This window comes from Carettochelys insculpta, chromosome 2, assembly GCF_033958435.1.
Source record: "Carettochelys insculpta isolate YL-2023 chromosome 2, ASM3395843v1, whole genome shotgun sequence".
NCBI lineage: Eukaryota > Metazoa > Chordata > Testudines > Carettochelyidae > Carettochelys > Carettochelys insculpta.
The window spans coordinates 71371779-71394835 of NC_134138.1; the positions used below are offsets into that span (position 1 = coordinate 71371779).

Genomic DNA, 23057 nt, shown 5'->3' on the forward strand with positions numbered 1-23057 from the left:
TACTGCAGCTCAATTACTGCACCAAGCACACACCACAGCCAGTGAAGGAGACCTGAACAACTGCAGCAGGAGCAGAAAGATATGAATATGCATAAACTCTAAGTGGGTGATCGAATCATCACAGAGGGTCATGAGAATTTGCAGCAAAATAATGAGGAGAATTAATCACTGCAGATTCACAAGGCTCTTAGGAAGCAAGTACGTTTTTCAAACGTGTGTTAGAATTGAGGAGGAGAAGAAACGGGCTTTTAGCCAAATATGAATTGATTCACATTCCTCACAAATTGAAGTTTTCAATATAAAGAAGAAACTTATCTTTATTTCTGATAACAGACCAATTATTGCAATGGCCTTATACACTGGACTAATTGAAAACTATGGCCAAAGCTTGAGAAATTCACACAGCTGGATGCTCTTATGTGGATATTCACTCGCTCCCCTTAAACTAGAACATTAAACAGAACCATGAAGTCCTGAAAATGTGTTACAGCTTCACGTAAACAAGCACTTAACAACTGGCACATACAAGACTAGTTCTAAAAGTCATTATCTAAGCATTCCTACCTCTTACAGTTAATTTTATTAAAATAAAAGATCATCTATCAAAGTTAAGTTTCAAGGGTTTTGTTTATTTTAGACAAAAAACTAAACTGCACTTTATGAGCACAAAAGTTACAATGGTATGTCTCTCCAAAGAAAATATAGGTATCTCAGACTTAACATTCAGCAGATAGCTGTTTCAGGAGTATTTCTGTCATTCATATAAAACAATCAAATGTCAATAATGGTTATTCAGTGACCCTACAACTCTGATTGCAAATGGAACCCATATTCCACAAAGTACTTACACATTATGTGCCTAACATTATGGGTGCGTCTACACTAGTCAGCTACTTCAACGTAGCTGGCACAACATCGAAATAGTACACGTCACGTCTACATGTGCCATGAGCTATTTCAATGTTGAAATCGACATTAGGTGGCAAGACGTCGATATCGCTATTCCTATCCTAAGATGGGAATAGCACCCTACTTCAACATTCAATGTCGAAATGGGTGTGTGTAGACGATCTGCGTCCTGCTATGTCGAAATAGCGGGGTCCTCCATGGCAGCCATCAGCTGAGGGGTTGAGAGACGCTCCGTCCAGCCCCTGCGGAGCTCTATGATCGCCATGTGCAGCAGCCCTTAGCCCAGGGCTTCTGGTTGCCGCTGCTGCGGCTGGGGGTCCATGCTGCGTGCAAGGGGTCTGCAACTGGTTGTCGGCTCTGTGGATCTCGTGCTGTGCTGGGCAAGTGTGTCTGGGAGGGGCCCTTTAAGGGAGCGGCTTGGGGCTTTTCTGGCCCCTTATTTCAACGGGGAACGCTTGTGTGTGTGGATGCTCCGCATTTCCTCCCAGGGCGACTCCTGTCGATGTTCTCCGTCGCTACTTCGACATTGAACGTCGATGGCACCAGCCCTGGAAGATGCGTAGATGATACACACCAAAGTAGCCTACTTTGATGTTCTTATGTCAAAATAGGCTACTTCGACGTAGTGTGCTAGTGTAGACGTAGCCTAAGAGTACGAGTAGCTCTTTTGACTTCAGTAGGACTACTCATGTGCTTGACATTAGGTACACACAATCACTTTGCTGAACAACAGTCTATAATTAACAATGGCAGAAAAAGTAAAACCACACATCTCATTAGCTGGTTATCTTAGGACAAACTTAAGTAATAGTTTAATCTCTTGGCACTGGTGGCTCTGTAGCACCAACTGTTATAATGCATTGTGCATCACTGTGCTGCACAGGGAAATATGCTCTTCTATGAAGTTAATATGGAACTTTAAACTGAATTTTTAAAAAGTTAAGGGTCTCCCATGTACTATAACAATATTCAGTAAATTTACTTTTTAAAAATGTTCATTTGTTCTGACTCAAAGGACTAGTGAAACTCTTCGCATCTATCACTACAATGTAAATAAAAGAAATCTTCAATTTTCAGTTAATGTATGAATGTCCTGGAAATTAAGTGAACCAATGGTTCTACCCATAGGTAGACAAAGTATGAATCTTAAGAAAATTAGTTAAAACTTACAGTTGCCTCATATTACAAGCTCTGTACCAGTATTCCATAGTGTCCCAATTAGCAAGGGAAAGTGAATGAACTTTGCTTAACTGACTTTCTACCCAAAGTCATTCATATGCTGATTATACTATGTAGAACATTCGATGTATATTTTGAAAGTTCATGTATTTATGTGAGCTCCATTTGATTATTAGGTCCCACAGTCATTAATAACAGGGACTCCCCGTGTGCAAGTTTAAGCCTCAGGTTTTTATTTTCATAAATTAAGCATAAAGTCATCAGTGAAACTATTTGAAAGACATTAGATTGGTCTATATCGGAAAACTAGCTCAGAGGGAAGACAAAAAAACTCAAACTTGATATTTTAGAAATTTATGGAGCACACTGACCTTCTGATTCCCTTAAAGCAAACACACAAATGTTTACTGGATAAGCAATGCGAGATCAATATTCCCAACAGCCCAACCCACTTTAACAATCATCTAGGATATCAAGTGTAGTAAGTATCTCCACTATGTTTACCACATAAGCAAGACAGGTAGTCTTTCCTCACTGGACCCCACCACAAACAAGGACAAAGAATGAACTCACTCTCCCGATTATTACTGGGAGTCCAGATCAGGAGCAAGTGAATAGCTTGCCTACAGCTGTCTTAATACTTCACCAGCCCACATATAAAGGATACATTCAGTGAGAGATCTTGAGATTACAGCACTGGATTGGGACTCAGGATATTTAGAGTCTATTCCAGACTTTGCTGTAGGCTGACAGGGACATTGAACAAGTCATTTAAAACACTGGCTTGATTTTTTAATTTGTAAAGTGGAGAAATATCACCTCTCTAATCTAGAAGTTGGTGGCAAGAATAAATCTTGCTTAGGGTTTATGAGGATCTCAGATGCTAAGATGAGAGCTACAGAAAAGCTCATAAATAAATGGATCTGATGATTTTTGAAGCTTCATGAACACACACACAGTGGAAAGATTATATAGAAATACAACAATAAAGGGAACCTAATTCTTCCTCTGCTTAAAACTGAAATACCTCAACCTGTTTTCTGTCATGTAACATGCTGCCATCTGGTGGCCACAGTGAAGCTATCAATTAATTGCTATCTTAAACTGTGTCAACAATCTCAACTACCATCAAAATTTACACGTAATGCACCATAATAATTTGAAAATCAAGAAAATTTAAAAGTAAGTTAGAATTTTAGTCAGACATAAGAAATAAATGTCAGATATGGTTTTCATCCCTGTTCAACCAAATCTTGGAATTAATTTTCACTGTTATCTTCCAACATTAAGTAAAAATACCATAGAGCACACGTTTCTTGAATTAATGTATGACAAACCAAAAGTGTGCTTGGAAGCAGAAGTGAAAGTAAACATATCTTCATATTAGAAACAGAGTTATCTATCTGTGAATATGCCTACGCATTGCCACAGCAAACCTGAAGCGTCCCCGAGTCGTTAAAAAGTGACTTTAATACGTCCAACTATGAGATTTAAGATCCCCAATGTTAGCAGGGGGATTCTACAAGTTTTATTAATTGGCTCTGCTAGCCAAATCCAGATATGTAATAGCTTTTTACTACTTTCATTAAAGATTTAAAAACTATCACCAACCAAGAAAGCTAAACTGTCAGACATGAAATACAGTGTTTTTGAAAACTAAAACTTCTTTTAGAAAAAGGCTCAACTGTGAGAAAACTTTTTCAGGGGTTGTTATTTCCCCCCTTTTTAAATAATATGCATCACTTCTTAGTGGAGAGTTTCTAGGGCCACCTTCCATCCCATCTGTTATTAGATATTATCCCAGTGGAAGCTAATTACTTACATGGTAATTAATGCTAGAAAAAATATTTTTTTAAAAAGCAAAGATTCTTTCAGTTCAATTTAAGAACTGGAACCAAAGAGAACCAGCATCACGTGACCAGTTAGTTCTCCACAACCAATATGATAACTACCCAGGAGACTGGTGCCAAGGTCTGAGTACCTGGGTTAGTCTAACTTGAGTATGAACATTCCCACAGCAAACCCCTCTCCATTATTTCTCTGTCTTTACTGTTTGTTGTGTGTTCCTGGGAGGCATATGCAATCATTCTGTTTTGAAATAGTTCAGGATTCTTTCCAGTAACTGTCAGTTACAGAACTTGCCTGAGCCCTTGTGCGGGGACAGGAAACTGTGTGAAGGGCACTTCAGGACTGTAATTCGCCTGCACTCTCATTGCAAAGTGGGCATGTTCTAGCCATAGCTAAAGAGCAGCTTAAGCTTTAACTCATGAAAGCATAAAATGAGCACATACCTGAAAGTTGTGTGTGTAGATGGAAGGTTTGGTCAAATACATAGGGGAGCACAGGTTAAGACTACAGTGTAGACAGATTGTAAGACTCGATCCTAGACAACTATTCCACAAACGAAGGACGGAAACATGGTGCACATCCCAAAACTGGGACTCTCTGGTCCAGCAAAACTCTGGATGTTCCTGGATCAGGGAGCCCCAGGGCCAAGGGCCTAGTGGAAGGGGAGCTGGTTGCCCTACTGTTCCAGGAGTCCAGTGGGCCTGGCAACCCAGGGCCAGCACTGGTGTTCAGTAGCATGGCCACAGTTGAGGCAGGGACCATGGCTGGGGCTGGAGGTAAGGAGACTAGAGGCAAGGGAGTGACTGGGGCAGAAGCAGAGCCAGTGACAGGGAAGGGTGGCTAGATGGGGCACCAAACACAGGAGACCTCCCTCTATCCAGCAAATTCCCTTGTTTGGGACCAGTCAGGTCCCAAAGGTGCTAGACCAGGGTGGTCCAATCTGAACTAGTATGACTAGTACCTTCATTATCCCATAGAATAATAGAAAATAGAACATGATACCTCCATAATTAGAGATGCTAGGAGGAATATGTTTCTTTATCTTTTAAAAAGAGAGAGGATATTTTGCCTTATAGAACACTTTTCAGCTATAATTCTCAAACGAGTCTCAAAGCAAGGTAAAGCATTATCTCCTTTTTACACGTGGGTAAAATGAAGCACAGAGCAATGAAGCAATTTGCCCAAGATCATGGAGCAGGTCAATGGCAGACCAGAAAACATAACGCGATTCCCCTTATTCTCAGTCCAATAGACCATGCTGCTTCCACCTACAACCAACACTGACCACTCACCTGGGTGATCCATTTATACAAACTATTATTTTGTCACCTATTATTTAAATTTAGAATGCCATGCTAATTCAAGATAACGGCTATATAGTGCACACTCCAAAAATACAGGTTGAAATTATAAAGTTTACCCCTTTTTAACACCCAGCTGCATGTTCTTATAGTTGTAGCATTAGTGTAAATTTCTCTCTTTTTTTCCCCTCCCCCCCTAAAAAAAGGGGGGAAAACAAAAAAGCTCCCTGGCTTTATAACTAGACAAACACCAACTAGTTGATTAGTACAGCGGACAAACTGTATTCAGTAGATAAAGTATATGTTCCCATACTTATGTAAGGGCCTGTTGTTACAGAAGAGCCAGGCATCCCCCAGTCCCTCTTGCTGATTTCCTAGGATATTTTTTGTGCCTTCCACCCTCAATTTTTACTTTGCATTTTATATTGAGCTAAGATCTGTAAAAAATATAACAAGTATAAAATGCAAAAAGCTTCCACAAACCGGGATACAAAAAGGGCCAAGTGGGTTGGCAGGTGCTCATACTGCTTTAAATATTTCTCAAATACATAATTCACTCAATATAATCTACATAAATGTAGGTCTTGCGGGTTTTATTTTGAATGCTCACAGCACTAAGACTGAGGAACATGCAGGTTTCAGTCACCTTTTTCTTTTCATATTGCTAAATGGGATGGGATAAAAGGCAGGAGACCACCTATGTGGCAAACAATGAGAACCAGTTCTGCAGAGTCTATAATAGCTCTTGGCATAGTTATGGTTAATTAGGTAAAAACGTATCTTGGTTCAATACTCAATTGGACAATATTTCTGGTAGACAAAAAAGTAGAAAGGATAGTGTAAATCTGTTTTGACACTTATTGGCTACGTCTACACTAGCCCCAAACTTCCAAATGGCCACGCAAATGGCCATTTCGAAGTTTACTAATGAAGCGCTGAAATGCGTATTCAGCGCTTCATTGGCATGCGGGCGGCCGCGGCACTTCGAAATTGACGCGCCTCGCCGCCGCGCGGCTCGTCCCGACGGGGCTCCTTTTCGAAAGGACCCCACCTACTTTGAAGTCCCCTTATTCCCATCAGCTGAATAAGGGGACTTCAAAGTAGGCGGGGTCCTTTCGAAAAGGAGCCCCGTCGGGACGAGCCGCGCCAATTTCGAAGTGCCGCGGCCGCCCGCATGCCAATGAAGCGCTGAATACGCATTTCAGCGCTTCATTAGTAAACTTCGAAATGGCCATTTGCGTGGCCATTTCGAAGTTTGGGGATAGTGTAGACATGGCCATTTGGAAATACTAAAAGTTACTGTAACAATCCAGACACTCAAACAAGTTAAATATGGTAAATCTGTTAGGTCATCATGTCACTCTCTCGGTCAATGAAGAATTGTTATAAACAACATGTATACCCAGGGGTCTGCAATCTTTCCACTGGGGTGTGCAGAAATTTGACCTTTTGACCTCTATGTATGGTCCAAGAACCAGTGAGTTTTTAAAGTCACTAACAGTCCTGCTTACAACAGCTTCATTAATAAATAAAGATGCAGAGCTTTACCAGGTAGGTTGTGGTTGGTAGCACTAGCTAGTCTTTTGTTAAGCCACAGGTGGCATGGCTTTGAGCAAGCTCCCTGCCGCATGGGGTTGGAGGGATAGGGCTGAGCTGCTGCCTCATGTGCCAATGAAAATCCGTTTGCATGCCACTCTTGGCACGCATGCCGGGGGTTGTGGACTCCTGATGTATCCTAAGGCATTTTGTAGTCCAAAATTTTTGTTGTTGTTCAAGCAATGATGTTTCCACTGCTGCCTTTGGAAAATTAATCTAGAAGTTATTAAAATAAGCATTCCTGAGATCTAGCCCACATTATGTTTGCATTGTTTAATCTCATTCTAATTGGATCATCTTCAAATAATTGTAGATGATCACAATTAGTTGTGACGTTAACTGAAATCAATGGGAGATTTGAGTAAAGAGGGCTTATCCCTCTAGTTCTTTATAATGCCTTCCTCATAAATTAATCCCTCTAGTCTAGAAATAGCCTTTTTTTGGACAAGCTCCAATTTCTTGACATCTTTTTGTTACTACCTGGATACCCAGAATTGAATGCAGATAAGCGGAATCTCGACAATGTTTTACAGAAAGCCATTATTCACCTCATTTCTTCACAATGTGAACACTTTTGCCTATTCAGCTCATGCTGCTCATCCTTCAATATAAAAATCAAATTTTGCTTGTGCCCACATTCACTTAGCTTTATTTTAACATCATGCTTTAAGAATTTCTCTTTTTTCCCCATATCCATCAACTTGTGTTTAATAAGCCAAAGCTCATTGTTATTTCGTGCTTATAGTTTTACCTTCTCTAGATCTTTTGATTATTTCCTGTTCATAACACCTTGAAGTAGTACAGTTTGAAAAAGTAATTTAAAGGGTAATCTTCACCTCTTTTAGGAAATGCTGCAAACCTTTCCTATTTCATAAAGTTCTCCCCATCTTACCCTTGTTCATCCTCCTGACCCCAAAGGGAGTCATCCTGGCCCTGCACAGAAATTTCAGAATTTAGGACAAATGCAAGAAAGGCAACAAAATCCTCTACAGATTTGGCTGTTGCCAATCTATTTTATGTAGAAGACAAAGTTCTACAGTGAGTTGCAACAGTGCAAAACATTAAGGCTGTGTCTATAATAAAAAAATAACTTCAAAGCAAGCAACTTTGAAGTAGAGCATCTACACACACCCTACTTTGAAGTTAAACTTCGAAGTAGGGCACTACTCCATTCCCGGGAATGGAGTAAGGACTTCAAAGTTGGGCTTCCTACTTTGAAGTTAACTTCGAAGTAAGGGAAAATGTGTGTAGTAATGGAAAAGTAAGGGAAAATCTCCACTGGCTAGTGAGATGTAGTGCCTAACTTCAAAGTTAGTTCCTAGTGTAGATGCACCCTTAGAGAGAGACAATCACTTCTCTATAGAGACTACAACATTTCCTTATCTTTGCATGCATGTCCTCTATACTATGATTATGGCTAACAACAGTTAAGACTGACACAAGTCTTTAGTTATGAATCTAATTTAACACCCATCTTCCTACTTCTACCCCAAACTTTGTCACTATGAAACTAAATTCATGTGAAATTTCCAAAACACATCAAATTTGCTCCAATCAAAGTTTCAGTTAATTTAAAGTTTATCTTGCTGAATACGTGTGCACAGGAAACATTAAGCAGTCTGCGAAAATATAATTAGGACTCTGTTCAGTGACTCTAGATGTGAGCTCGACTCATAAATGGTATGGATACCTCTTGGAGGCAGAGAGAATTCGGATCCTATGCAGGCCAAGAAGCTCATATGCAATTTCCACAGAGAGGATTGTACTACTTCTGATTACAGCACATGAAAGCTTCATGCCTCAACTGGGAGTAACTCAGCTGTGGGTTCTATTTCCAGCTTCAATCTAAGAGATATAGTTTTACCCTGTTTTTACTTTCGATATTAATCAGGCAACAAATCCACCAACGAAAGCGAACACTACATTAAAAATGCCGAAATAAGACTAAACAGTCAGAAATACCTATTAGAGTCTGAGCTTGTTTCATTTTGCCAAGTATCCTGTCTCCAAAAGTGGCGTGTACCAGAGTTTCAGAGGGAGAAATACTGATCAGAAGACAAAGAGTAATCCCTCCCTATCTTCTACTCCCAGACTCAGTATTTTGACACTATATTTGAAATGTTTTAGCTTAGCTTTTTGAAACTCACAAATAGCTGCAAATTCTTCTAGAAAGCTAGTATGGCAGGAAGTTAATCATTGCAATCTTACCAATTTATCCAGTCTGATGCGTTTGCTACATTTTACTGTACATCCTTTCAGAATTAGAAAAAAAAGAAAAATGAAGGAGTAGGGTTCAAGTCATTTCTAAAAGGGTGAATAAAAATTCTCTCTGTAAAGGAGTTGGAAAGTATATTACAGGAATAAAAGTTTAAAACCAACCATTTAATTAAAAGGTTTAATCAAGAACTACAAGTACAATTACCTCCTCAACATTAGAAGCAGTTTTGGCAGACGTCTCCATAAAAATAAGTCCATGTTCTCGTGCAAATGCTTCACCTTCTTCTTTTTTCACTTCTCTTCTAGATTCTAAGTCACTAAGGTGACCAAATAAGAGAGAAGAGTTTCTTAGCTGGACAAGTAAATAAAAGTCTAAAAGCAGTTTTCTTTAGTGACATACCTCACGTGACTTTCTTGTGCTTCTCATCAAAGGAACTATTTTTATCTTTGCCTCAACTCATATGTAGTACAGGTACCATAAAGAATAGTCCTACCACACCTGTTTGCAGTAATAAGCGGATTCTGACCCAGACATTAACCACAGCATACTACAAACCTTAATGAATCAGCTTCCAGAAGGAAAATATGGGTTAACATGCACGCATAGAAACTAACTTAAAGAACTCATTTTGTTATGTGTGCATAGTGATTTATTTCCAGCCCATTCTCCTCTCTTTCATTTTGGACAGGATGGTTACATTTTTAAAAAGCTGTGCATGCAAAATACGTATTTGCAAAGTGTTCCAAGTAAAATACAGTAAACCCTCAACATATGCAATTTCAACTTGCACTTAACTTGTGTTAATTCAAGTTAAAATTGTGGGATTCCCGGGGGCAGAGGGCTGACAGGAGCGCAGCTCTTCTTCCAGCTCCCTGCTCTAGCCTCTGGCTCCCCCAGCTGGGGGAAGCCAGGTAGGCAGACAGCTGCACCTCCATGGCTTCTCCCCAGCTCCCTGCCACTCTGGGAGCCAGGAAACTGAGCAGCACTAGTACACCAGTCAGTTTCCCAGCTCCCGCAAGACCAGGGGAGCTGGGAAACAGGCTGCTGCCTGGTTCCCAGCTTCCCACAACTTCCGTGAAGTTTGAGTTACATGAGGTTACCCAGGATAGATATAAAGGAATTTCGATGTTGGCGGGATCCTTTCAAAAAGGACCCCGTGTACATGAGCCATGGGTGAGCGAACTGCGGCCAGCGGCATGCTAATGAATATTCATTTTAGCACCTCATTAGTATTCTTTGATTTGGCCATTAGCATGGACATTTCCAATTTTTTTGTAAGTGTAAATGCGGCCCTTGTGTGAATATAACAATTTTGATTATGTAATTTGGCTAAGTACATTTACTAACTATAGCTGCATGTATAAAATACTAGAGATATTGTATAATGAATATGACCTAAGAAAATAAAGTTAATTTCATCATAAAAACCTTTTAACTCTCGAGGTTTGGGGGAAGTCAGCTGGGTGTTTATTCTGGAAGACCTGGAGTACCTGCTCTGCTAACGACTTTGAGGTTTAGGCTACTTTGTACATGCAGTGTCTGAAACCTATCAGTTTAGAAAGTGCAGAACATTTTAAAATGTCCTTACAACTAATGTGCTAAACCACAAATAAGGAACAGAGTTCTAAATTTAAAGTAACCATTTCAAATATTCATGCAAATATCTTACAGAACAGGTTGTTCCCTTGATATTATATACCCCTCACCATGTATCAGAGTATGTGTGTATCTGTGTGTGTATATATCTTAAAAATCATAAAAACTGAAACTCTATGTTCTCCCTTTTAATAAGTTGATTTCTTTGTTTTCAGCTTAATCCTTCTAAGGCGATATCAAGGTTACTCTCAAACATTCTTCTTACAGTATTCCCTTTATTGAAAACTACAGTAAAGGAACACTTCCTAAAACCAAAGACTGGGGAGGAGAAAGGTGTACAGAGAAGAAATGCTGGATATTACGTGTTAGCCTTCTTAAAAAAGAGAGACCCAGGAGAGTGTCATGTCAGTTTTTAACTAGTAAAACACCACTGATTTCAATGCAGTTGTACCAGTTTAAAATGAGGTAAACCAAGGGCTGAATCCAGCCCAAACCCACTATTTCTCAACTTCGTTTTTTCTAAGTTTTCTGTATCATCTCATACCCATGCTTGCACTTCTCTTCATACCAACCTACTCAAGTGATTTAAAGTATTTGGTATCATCAGAATAATACAGCTAAAATGGTTTGTTATTTCTTCTTCTGACAGCGCTAAGTGATGGGACCTATCTTGTTATGTAACTTTAATCCTGTGTAGTTGTAACAATGCAGTGTGTACTGTACCATCTTATTCTGGCTATATTCTTTGCATATACTTTGTCAAATACTTACAATGAAATATCAATTTAAGCAATCTCTTAAGTAATATTTAAGCATATCTTAAGTAATCTTCCCCATTACCAGAATACAAGAGAGAAAGCCACAGCTGTAGTACATATGTTACAACTGGGTGTATTTTTTCCCTCTAAAGCATAGTGAAATCTAAAGAAAAATTAGAAAGACTGTCTCTTGAAGATCACAGTACTTTGTTATTTTAGGATGGCAGCTTCATAAACGCATTTAAAAAATCTCATCACATTGTAAACCAACAAAGTTATGAGATTTCTGTACATTAACATTATGTTTATGAAATAGGAGTTCTAAATAGGATATTAACGACTGTGGCATGCAAACTAATGGATCATTACACACCCAGTAATGCGTCATAGTGAACAGATCAGCGTAACAAACATTCATTCAAAATTTAGTATGCCTTAACAGGAGAAAAACAGAAATGATGAGTCCCCAGCAGCTTGGGAAAACACAGTCACAGTAGCCCTCACACAGGAGGTATTTATTTTACTAATCAACAGAAATGGGATGCTGCCCCTCTGAGGGTTCCCCCTATAATGGGTGGGAAGGAGGCAGAACGTTTACATGAAGGGACAGGAAGCAACTGGGACTGGGCCAGAGAAGCATCACTGTTTTTCCTGCTGACAAGAAGAACGTATATCAGGGTTATTTATACCCCAGGCAGCTCCTGAGATACCCCAACTATGCAAAAATACCAGGTGTTTTCCTCATGACCTGCTGTGAGGATTTTGACAACCACCCTTTTCTTCAGGGACTCAGAAGGAATTTTTTCCTCACTGCCAAAATGGCTGGGATAGGATGGTTTTCTTTGCCTTCCTCACCAGGAGGTCTGGGACCCAGTGAGGTATAGAAGGGGGTTTGTGTTATAATATTGCAACAGTATAGAAAACTCATGGCCGGTATCTAGTGCAGGTCCTTGGTATGGAAGGGATATGATTAATTGGATAAAATGGACTGGAAAAGGAGTTGAAGGAATCCATTCCTTAAGAGACTTAAGAAGGGATTTTGGAGCTCCTATGATTGGAATGACAGGGAGCTGATCTTTTATAGCCTCCATTTCATCTTATATGATGTGACAGAAGTAGGGTCCCAGCAACGGGAGGGCTGGAACAAGTTTGGGGATTACGTGGAAATTTTTAAGAAAATGATGTTGATCTGGCACAATTTACTGCCAGATACTTATGATGAATGTGGTAGGCTGCAGCTTCATTCAGTTGTCTTTCATCAAACATACTGGACAAAAAGAAGTGATATTATGCAAACTGGTGTGGCATTTACATCTCAAGTACACACAATTCATATCTAATTTGTTACAAGATAAAGCGTTTCCCTCAATACCACACTTTACCTCGTATGACTAGAAGAATGTGACATCACTCATTTAAGCAGAACAGGTATAGTTTGTACTTTTCATTCAGAATTGTTAATGCCTACCAGTCTGACTACTAATTCCATTTCACTGGCTAATGGAAAATTGTCATTAGCCATATAGGCCTTTTCCCAGGTGATATACAGTATGAAACTTTTAGGCAGATTTCACAACTACTTAACTTCAGAGCATGTTAAAAGTTAACTTCACAAAGAAATAAGATTTTATGGAAAAATATTACATGGATGTGAGCCAGATCGTGAAAACAGCTAGTAGTCATTTTGAGAGTGGACAAGTAACCACATTAAAAAATCCACTATTACAAGTGACTCGTTTGTCAAATTGCTCAGGTATAGAAATAGATTGAGCTCAGACCAGGAAAAGGCACCTGAAACACACATGACAGATCATTTAAATCCTGCACTACTTCCTTCTCCTTTAATATCTGGAATTGAAAAAAAAATCTGGTTTCCTAATATCTTGCCACAGTTCGCTGAACCAAAATGGTAGAAAACGCAAGATGAGTTGATTTAATAAACTGCCATTTTGAGACACACTCCTGGTCAACCATTTTAAAATCAAGAGAGCATTTTTACATATTTGGCTTGCTTTGGCTGAACAACAACAGGCTAGGTGTTGAAAATGCAAGTAAGCAGGCAAAAAGTACATTGGTATCTAAGGCTGACACAAAAAAAAGACATAGGTCTAGATAATCAGTTTGTTGCAAACATTTTTCTAACTAGCTTATTGACATGAAAGTTTTTAAAGGAGATCTCATTTCAAGTTTCACTTACTGAACACATTCTTTTCGGGCATGCCTTTTTGATTTTTACAGAATAACTATTGTTATGAAGTGCATCATTGTCTGAGTTTTGAGTTTTATACAAAGAATGTTTTTCTCCCACCCAAATTTTCAGAAAAAAGGCATTAAAATAACTTTTGAATGATCAAGCCAAAGCAGGAGTGTACACAGCTCATCTATGTATGAGGTTTATTACACCCAGGCTATTTAGAAAAGGGTATTTTTTCTGGTGCACTAAAAAATATGTTAAAGATTAAAAATAATTTAAAATTAGCATATTTATTACAAAAATATCAAAAATCCCAAAGGAGAACTACTACCTAAAAAAGCAGGTCAAAGCTTTACTACCTGCAAACTCATTAGCTTCTAATTCATAAAGGTTTATTTTTACCTTTTATTTCCAATAAGCATAATGACCATGTTGGAATTGGAATGCTGGCGAGCATCTTCTAACCAGGTTGTCAAGTGATTGAAAGTGTCTCTCCTGAGTTTGAACAAGAATGAAATTAAGAGCAGTGCTTCAAGAAAAGTCTTTGCCCATATACTAATACCCACACATTTTTCTTTAGTTATTTATTTCAGTGATAAGATTTCTTACATTTTAGTTCAAACATAAGCCAACATACAGTAAGTACCAGAGAGGTAGCCGTGTTAGTCTGTAGCTTTGAGAACAACAAGTAGTCTTGTGGCACCTTATAGACTAACAGATATTTTGGAGCATAAGCTTTTGTGGGCAAAGGGTCTTTGCCCATGAAAGCTTATGCTCCAAAATGTTGGTCTATAAAGGTATCACAAGACTTCTTGTTGTTCATACGGTAAGTATAATAAAAGCTCAATATACTCTGACACACAAGATGTAAAGAGTGAAATCCTAGCCCCAATGAAGTCAATAGCAAGACTTCCACTAACTTCAAAGCAACCAGGATTTCACCCATACTCTGCGGGAAGTACCCCTGCATTCAGAAAATAAAAATTTTGTAACAGCATGAAATGCATTGAAAAGGATGCAGATTATGAAGGTTCGTTGAACTAATGTAAATGTATAGATTTTGTTATTTATGTATTTTTAAAGAAGATTTCCAATGTGAATTATGACATAGGCTGCTGCTCCCTTTGGTGCAAGATCTGCTATTTGCCAGGCTTCCCTCTTCCTTTTCTTGGCCACTAGCAGTTTGGAAGGTTTTAACCACATCTTCCTGTCTGACTGCTAGCTAGGATGTTATCAGCTTAGGGAGAAAAGGGTAAAGGGATGGCTGAAGGAGGTAGGTAACAGGAAAGAAAGCTCATCAAGTTCAAAGATGCCTCAAAAATTCAGCATTCAAGAATTTTCATTGTTTTTATTGGCAGAGAGCATCAGCACACCAAGTTCAGTGTTCATAGTGCCAGTTACAAGAGTAGTTACAAAACCAGCACTCTGAGAAGCTCCACCTCAAGCAGTGAATTCATTTGGCTCTGGAACTTGTCTGCTTGCAACAGCTAGAATTCCTCCTAGGGGAAAGGAACAATAGTAGTAAACAGCGAAGCTAGACAGACAAAATGGTGGTTGTCTTCACCTAAAAATCATGAAGTTTGCTACTAAGTAAGTTCAAACAGGATTCTTTCGGAAATATAACTGTAGATTCCATGGCTGTAACTTTCTTTAGGAGTAATCAATAAGAGATGTCACACGTTGTAAAGAAGTCTTCAAAATGAATGAAATTTCAAGTTTAAAAACTCAAACGAAACAAAACATTAATGCAGCAGGTACTATAGCAATACAGTCAAGATAGAAAAATGTCCATTCTGCCCCTTCCCCCTTCCCCCCACACTTTCAGGTGTTCAATTTTCCAGGTTCAGGCTGTACCTAAGAGAAAATATATTTTAGGAAGCTTAAGTAAAAAAGGTGAGTGAGTCTGTGCTCACAAAAGCTCATGCTCAGAACTTTCCTGTTAGTCTATAAGGTGCCACAGGACCCTTCGTTGCTGTTACAGATCCAGACTAACATGGCTACCCCTCCGATAAGTAAAAAAGGGTTTCTTTAAGAAAAGTGAAAATTTTACTAGAGTCTTCATGCTTGTGCTAAAAAAGCTCACTAAAGCAATTTTTGCACAAAGATACATATTCCATTATAAAAACAATACAAAATTAAATCAAAGCCTTATAACTTTTTGTCCATGGATGTACAACTGGGGTTGCAAAAGATGAAAATTTGAATGGATATACAGTAAAAACTGTTACCAGTTCTCATATGTCCCAATATAAATATTCAGGGTTGAAAGTAATTTTTTTAAAAGTATGTTCCACCCAGAGTACCAGGGTTTAAAGTCACGTCACTGTCAAATTGCACACACGCTTGGGGGAGAGTAGCATCAGGGCAGGGGATTATGATAGGAGAATACATGTAAGGAACTTATGTGTCTGGCATGCAGGGTGCTCAGACCAAGGAGTCTGGGGTGTGTGTGAAGGAGCTCAGATCAGGGGGCTGGAGGTTTGTGAGGGGGTATGGGAGTCAGGGCAGGAAGTTGTGGAGTAGCTTAGGGTAGGGAACTGGGGGGTTGTGGGCGGGAGCTTGAGGCTGGGGTGCAGCCACTGTGCTGTCTGGCTGCCAAATCTCCGGGGCAGAGAGGGGTGGTGGGGACTGCAATGCATCCTGCCTGAACACTGGGGCTGGAGCCAGGGTATGCTGTGGCTGTGGACCCCAGAGTCCCCGCAGCATCCACAGCTGTGCCCCCAGCTTGCCAGTCTCTTACCAATGTGCTGCATAGTGGCTCACTGGCTTACTTTCACCTTTGCAAATATTCAGTCTAGACACTGGACTATTATACTGCCCAGCACCTTAAGCAGCTGCATATTCTGCACTCTACTTTCCAGGAAAGAGACAAGTAAGCAAGCTGAAACCAGGGATTTACTCAAAAAAGCAGCTTTTAGAGTGTATCATAGGATCATTACAGATTCAGCCCAACCTCCTACACCTTCTGCATCTACAGTGCAGTGCCTTTGAATCAAAGAAAGATTAACTTATGTTCAGCATAGCTTCTGTCGTAAGTGTATTTTTAGTGGTCTGGGTGTACACCATGCACTGCCCATAATAATATGTAATGTCATAAGATTACCTTTATACACCTATGTGCTTCAAGAAACCAACCACTCTGGACTGGTGAGTATATATCTACTATTTTATACTTTGTTCATTTTGCTGTATTTTAATTCTTTGAAAAAATATATATTTCAATGGTAAAATATAACTCTGAGTTAACCAGCATATTTGATTAACCAGAAATCTTCATATCTCCAACTGGCTGAGTAAGAGTTTCTACTGTAGACCTAACTGAAAATGGTGTGACCTACTTTGATGACGTAGGTATTAACTCAATCATCATGACTCTTGAAAAAAATTACACGCTGTACTTTTCACCTTTGTTAGCTTGTAAAAATAAGTTAGAAAAGTAGTGAAAAAATATAATGAGAGCATATACAAAGTACAAAAAATGATTACTCACCTTGTAACTGTTGCTCTTCGAGACGTGTTGCTTTTGTCATTCCAATGTGTGTGCCTGTGCCATGTGCACAGCTCTGAGAAGATTTTTCCCCAGCATTCTGTTGGGTTGGCTGTAGCACCCCTGTGGCGACATTGTCGACACCGCCTATAAATACTCCTGCTGACCCATCTCCCACTCAGTTCCTTCTTGCCAGCAAACAGGTGGCGTGGGTGCGGGGTTCTGGAATGGACAGGAGCAACGTCTCCAAGAACAACAGTTACAAGATAAGTAACCATTTTTACTTTGAGTAATTGCTTCTGTGCATTCCGATATGTGACTTACTGACAATATGCCCCAGAGATGGGACCTGATCTTACCTCTTCCTGGTAGTTGATGGGAGAACCACCCCACCAAAACCAGCATCCGCCTGGGCTTGTGCATGAGAGCATAGTGTGAAGTGAAGGTATGTACCAATGACCATGCTGCTGCCCTGCAGATGCCCATGATGGGCACATGTACCAGCAATGCCATCAAGGTGGCCTGGGTCCAGGCCAAGTGCACTGTGTGGGGCAGGACCTTGGCCAGATCATACCAGATCTTGAGGCATGATGTGATCCAGGAGAACAGGCGCTGGGAAGTAACAGGGGGACCTTTCATGCAGTCCACAAAGACCACAAAAAGTTGTGGGAAGGGAGAGGGCTTGGGGAATGGCTTAGTCCTGTCAATATAGAAGACCAGGGTCCTTCACACATTCTGGGAGCGCTGCACTGTTCTAGTGCGAGACATAAGGTTTAGGGCAAAAAACTGGTAGACAGATATCTTGGTTAACATGAAAGAGCATTACATCTTTAAGTAAAAATGCAGGATGAAGAGGTAAGTGCACCTTATCCTTATAGGCTATGTCTATACTACATCATAAAGTCGATTTTAAGGCAGTTAGCTCGATTTTACAATATCGCTGTCTTCACTGTGAATGCCATTAGGTCAATTTTAGGGAGTGCCAAGGTCGATATTATTACACCCACAAAGCAACTCAGTATAGTGTCAAGTTCGACTTTAAAAGATCAAATTAAGGCTAGTATGGAAATGCCATTTCTTTAAATCAATTTTATTGGCCTCCAGAGGTGTTCTGTTATGTATCCCATAATGACCTACAGTTGTCCACTCTGGCTGCTTCCATCTCCACTGCTCTCCAGGTACACAGGAAGCCCACACATTTGAATTCAGCACCAAGAAACCTGGGCAATTGAAGTGGGCACTGGGGCCCATTTTGAATTCACTCCTTTATTATCAGCATGATGATCGCATCTACTCATGAAAAAATAGCCCTAAAACAGGGTGGTGGCATCTTCCCTGCACAGGAGTACAGGGAGCTGCAGGCTTTTCCCTTGCCTGGGGGAGCTAGCTTTAGTAGTGATGGCTTGCACTTTCCTCAACTTTTCTATCCTGCTCTTACCTCAACTTTGCTATTTATTATCCTACTGTACTTCAGGCAGATTGGCCCAGAAATAGCGTGCACTGACAGCATCTATCATCACTGGGTTGCACTCCAGCAAGCAGCCTGAGTCAGGGCAGGCTTGGAAAAATGGTGCGAAAATTCTTTTGGCTGTTTGTTTTCAATGGGGGCCATGGGGGCAGGGGGAAGGACAAAGCTAACACAGGTAGTAATTTGTTCCCATTGTATTTTCAGGAAGCATGTTTCTGGTTTCAAGGAGGTGGGAGCGGCGGGGAGAAGGGTGGCTGGGGGTCCAGTTGAGATGGCACAATCACCTGGGTGATCCTAGGGCACAGTCATGCTTGCACATGAGCATGACAGTCCTCTGCCTGGTGCTCTAGTTTGCTGATCAGGCAAAAGTCACACGTAAAGGTGATATTTCTATGGGTGAAAAGCAACTAAGCAAGCAGTTTACATGGTTCAGTCACTTTCTGAGCCAGTCTATTTAGTTTTCTTCTCCTGGAATTCCCTACTTTTCCTTCTTTCTTTCTGAAAACATGGCCATTTGCTTTCCAAGGGAGGGGAATGAGAGCAATGTGATGTTGCAAGATGACATCACATAACCACAACCACTTGTGGGGTATTTTTTCCACCCATATTGCACCAGTGAAAGAACCCAGAATGCTTTGGGGCTGAGGAAACTGTGGGACAGGTTCCCACAATGCACTGCTGCAACAGTTGATGTTTGGTGATTCAGTGTGGCAGCACTAGCTCCACTTTGTTGGGAGGTAAGGATAATCAAAATCAAATTTATAAAACCCAGCGTTATAAAATTTAAATAAAATGAAATTATATTGTAGTGTATAAATAGCCATTGAATACCATATAAGGGGGTTCAGACACCAGGGCTCTCAACTCTGACACCCTTCTGGGACTTCAATGGCAAGGAGGACCCTGTACCATGCTTTGAAGGAGGTCCTGGTGGGCCTTGGTGTCCATAGAGACAGTGATAAGAGGAATGTACCCAAACACCACATCATCTGATGAGGATGACACCAGCAGGGGAGGGGAACCATCCTGCTCTTCGAGCTCTCATTCCTCAACACAGCCCTCAGGTTGTGGCAGTTGGGGCTGAGTCGGCAGTTGGGCCACCCCTTATGAGAGGACAGCAGGAACAGCCAGCTGTTTGCCAAGCTCTGGACCTTGAGCCCCCATAGCAGCTGAAGGGGAACCCCCACCCTGAGGATGCTGACAGAACATGAGAAGGTGTACTCAAGCCCTGCTCCTGGTGGTAGGCCCAAGGAGTCCAGAAGGGCCACTGTAACAGTGTTTGCCATTGTGAAGGCCAGCTGTGCACCAGGGCCAGAGGAGGCTCCTGATGATGGTGCTCCTGGACTGGTGCTGTGACCTGGACTGGTACCAGGAGTTGCAAGACCCTATGGAGTCCACCTCCAAGTCTGAAGTATACTCCAATGTGGACCAGGGCAGAGCAGTACCAGTGAGCAGTACTGTGGTCAGGGGCCCCTAACTGCCAGTGGGACCAATGATGGGTAAGCCATGCTGGACCCCCGTGCTGAATAAGGGATCCCCCAGTACTGCAGGTTTCCCCACCATTAGTAGTGCTCTCTGCAGTACCACGAATGTAGCCTGCAGCATGAAGACAGGCTACCCAGGGACCAACTATACTGGTATCGGTGTGGAAGCTAGCCCCAGAGTGAAGAAAGCCAGTGCACCAGTGCAGGAGAATGAATCAATGCGGGAATCAGCTGAAGACTCAGCCACGAGGCGGTAATGGAGGGTCGCCGGTACAGGGGCAGGGAGCACCTGGAGAACAGGCCATCGGAGGCTCCAAGCCTGCACTGGCCAGTGCCATTAATTCAACCCAGTCTCTGGCAGCCTCGAAGGTATCCAGCACGGAGGGAAGGTCTAAGTCCTCCACAATCATCAGTGCTGAACTCAAAAGACCCATTTATGGACCCACAGTCCATAGTGCCAGGCACATAGCTGCCACACTTGACAGCATGTGGCACCTCCAGGGCCTTATTTGGCCTCCTGGAGGAAAAGCGCTCTCTCCAGATGCTTTTTTTTTTTTTTTTTTTGCACTGGGGAACGGGTACAGCATTAAGCCTGTCTTCTGCACCAGACAGTGTGACTGGTGTCAGGGAGAGGGCATTCTTCCATGCTGGGGTGTGATGCCAACAGTCTTTGTCTGGCCTAGGTGCCAAGGCCAGCGAGCTCTGCACTGATAGAGTCGGCTCTTGATGCTGAAAAGCTGAATCCATAAAGATCGGCTTCAGTCTCTGATCCCTCTCCTCCTTCATCCTAGGTTTAAATGACCTGCAAATAGAACACTTATCCTGCAGTGGACTCTCCCCTACGCACTTCAGGCAAGTTGAGTGAAGATTGGTTGCTCTTTACCATAGGCTTTTGACATCTCTCACACCACTTAAAGCCCGGGGCTGCTGCATTCTGGGAGGAGAGGCACCACCACTAAATGAGGGGAAAACCCCTTAAAGAGGAACAGCTATTAAACAGTAATTAACAACTGATTAACAAAGAACTCCTGAGCTACAGAATGCCACCAACTGCAAAATAGCAACAGCGTAGAAGCTCCAGTCACTGTCAGTAATCAGAGAGAAGGAACTGAGCGGAGGTCAGGTCAGCATATATGTGACGCCACCACAGAGGGCACTACAGCTGACCAGACAAGTACTGCTGGGGTGGGATAGGAAAAAGATGGGACAACCATGCATATCGCATGTGCACACACATCAGAATGCACAGGAGCAAATCACTCGAAGAACAAGGATTCTGTGAAGGTTGTAAGATGCAAAGAGAAGTATGTTGTAGACTTTGCAATATTTATGCATGCCTTGTAAACACTTATTCTGTAATCCTGAACTCATGTCTACCTATACAGTTCTCAAGCCAGGAACAGGAGGCTAATATCATAAGCACTTCAGAAGCCTCTGATGTGTTTATCTTAAGGTATATCCTACACTACAGCAGGGAGGTATACAGGCTGACTTCATAATGGATATGCTCAGAGAGCAGAGTTCTGCTTTCAGCATGAACTATGATGTTTCCTTGGTGGCCAACCGTACAACTCTAAGAACTTCTTCTAAAAGATCTTGTATGGAATTTCCCATAGGGCTGTCAAATTAAGCAAAAATTGCAATTAATGTTTTAATTGCACTATAATAGAATACCAATTTATTACAATATTTTGGATGTGTACACGGCTCACTCTCTTTGCAATGTAAAAAGAAACAAAATAATATTTTTCAATTCACCTCATACAAATATTCTTATGCATTTTTATAGTGAAAATGCAACTTACATAAGTAGAATTATTTTTACCCAACTGCACTCAGAAGGAAAACAATGTAGAATTTAGAGCCTTGAAAAAAGTAGTATAAAAGGGCATGAGAACATTTAGCCTATCTAGCACACAAATACCTAGCAATGCCAGCTACAACAGCACTGTGTGAATGCCTACCCCCACTTTCAGGTTACCTTGAAAATACAGAGCATAAAGTGAGCATTATATTCCATAAATGTAAACATATTTGTTTGTTTGTTTTATCTACAGTCCTAATAAGTAGTAGGTCTGAGCCTTGGTTCTAAATTACAGTGTTTTTGAGTGCAAGTGTGTAAAAAAAAAAAATCTGCATTTTCAAGCTGTACTTTCATGATAAAGAAGCTGCATTGCAGCAGAGGCAACCAGTGGTGAACTGGCCAAGTACCTGTGCTCTGCCCTACCCTCCAACCCATTCCCCACCCTTACTCTTCCCTCTCCCCACAGAAGCACCGCTCTGTTCCAGGGAGGAGAATGAGTGCAAGGGTAGTTCCCCCTGACTTCCCCTGGAGTAGAGGAGCGTACAAATAGTACGTTTGGGTTGTACTGCTGCGGAGGAGGCATGGGACTGCTCCCATTCTCACTGGAAGTGGCATGGCACTCATGGTAAGTGCAGAGAGGAGGAAAGGGTGGTTCCATGCAAACGCTGCCCCTCCCCCACACCTATGCATTAGAGCTCTCATTAGAAGAATTAAAAATACCATTTTATCTTTTTCAGCAGTGTGAATATAAATAATATACAGTGAGAACTGTTCATTGTATCCTGCATTGAAATCAAAATCAACATATTCGAAAATGCAGAAAAACTTCCAAAATATAGATGGTAAATTTAAATTTATACTCTTTATTAACAGTGTAATTAATCAAGACTTTTAACTTGTTAATTTTTTAATTAATTGCCTGCATTAACCATGACTGACAGCCTTTTTCTGGGGGTAGAGAAGGATTTGGAAACATGTTGGGCGGGGGAAGCTACAAGAACTTTACTCTTCCTAACTTGAAAACTCCATGGCTGTGGCCACAACTTCAAAATGACCATGCAAATGGCCATTTCGAAGACTACTAATGAGGCGATGAAGTGAATATTCAGTGCCTCATTAGCATTAGGACGTTTCCGGCCATAGTGCTTCGAAAGCTCCGCTTTTGAACATTCGCGGCTCGGTGCAGCTACATGGGGGTCCTTTTTGAAAGGACCC

General features: G+C 41.1%; 1 protein-coding gene across 1 annotated transcript in view; it reads right to left on the reverse strand.

The window, feature by feature from the left end:
• RAB2A (RAB2A, member RAS oncogene family) overlaps window positions 1-23057 on the reverse strand; it is an 87051-nt gene that overhangs the window by 8049 nt on the left and 55945 nt on the right. The window contains exons 5-6 of the mRNA XM_074987156.1: window positions 14002-14094; window positions 9256-9367 (exon numbers count right to left, since the gene is read on the reverse strand). Coding sequence (XP_074843257.1) covers window positions 9256-9367; window positions 14002-14094 — 205 coding nt within the window. The remainder of the gene's footprint in view (window positions 1-9255; window positions 9368-14001; window positions 14095-23057) is intronic.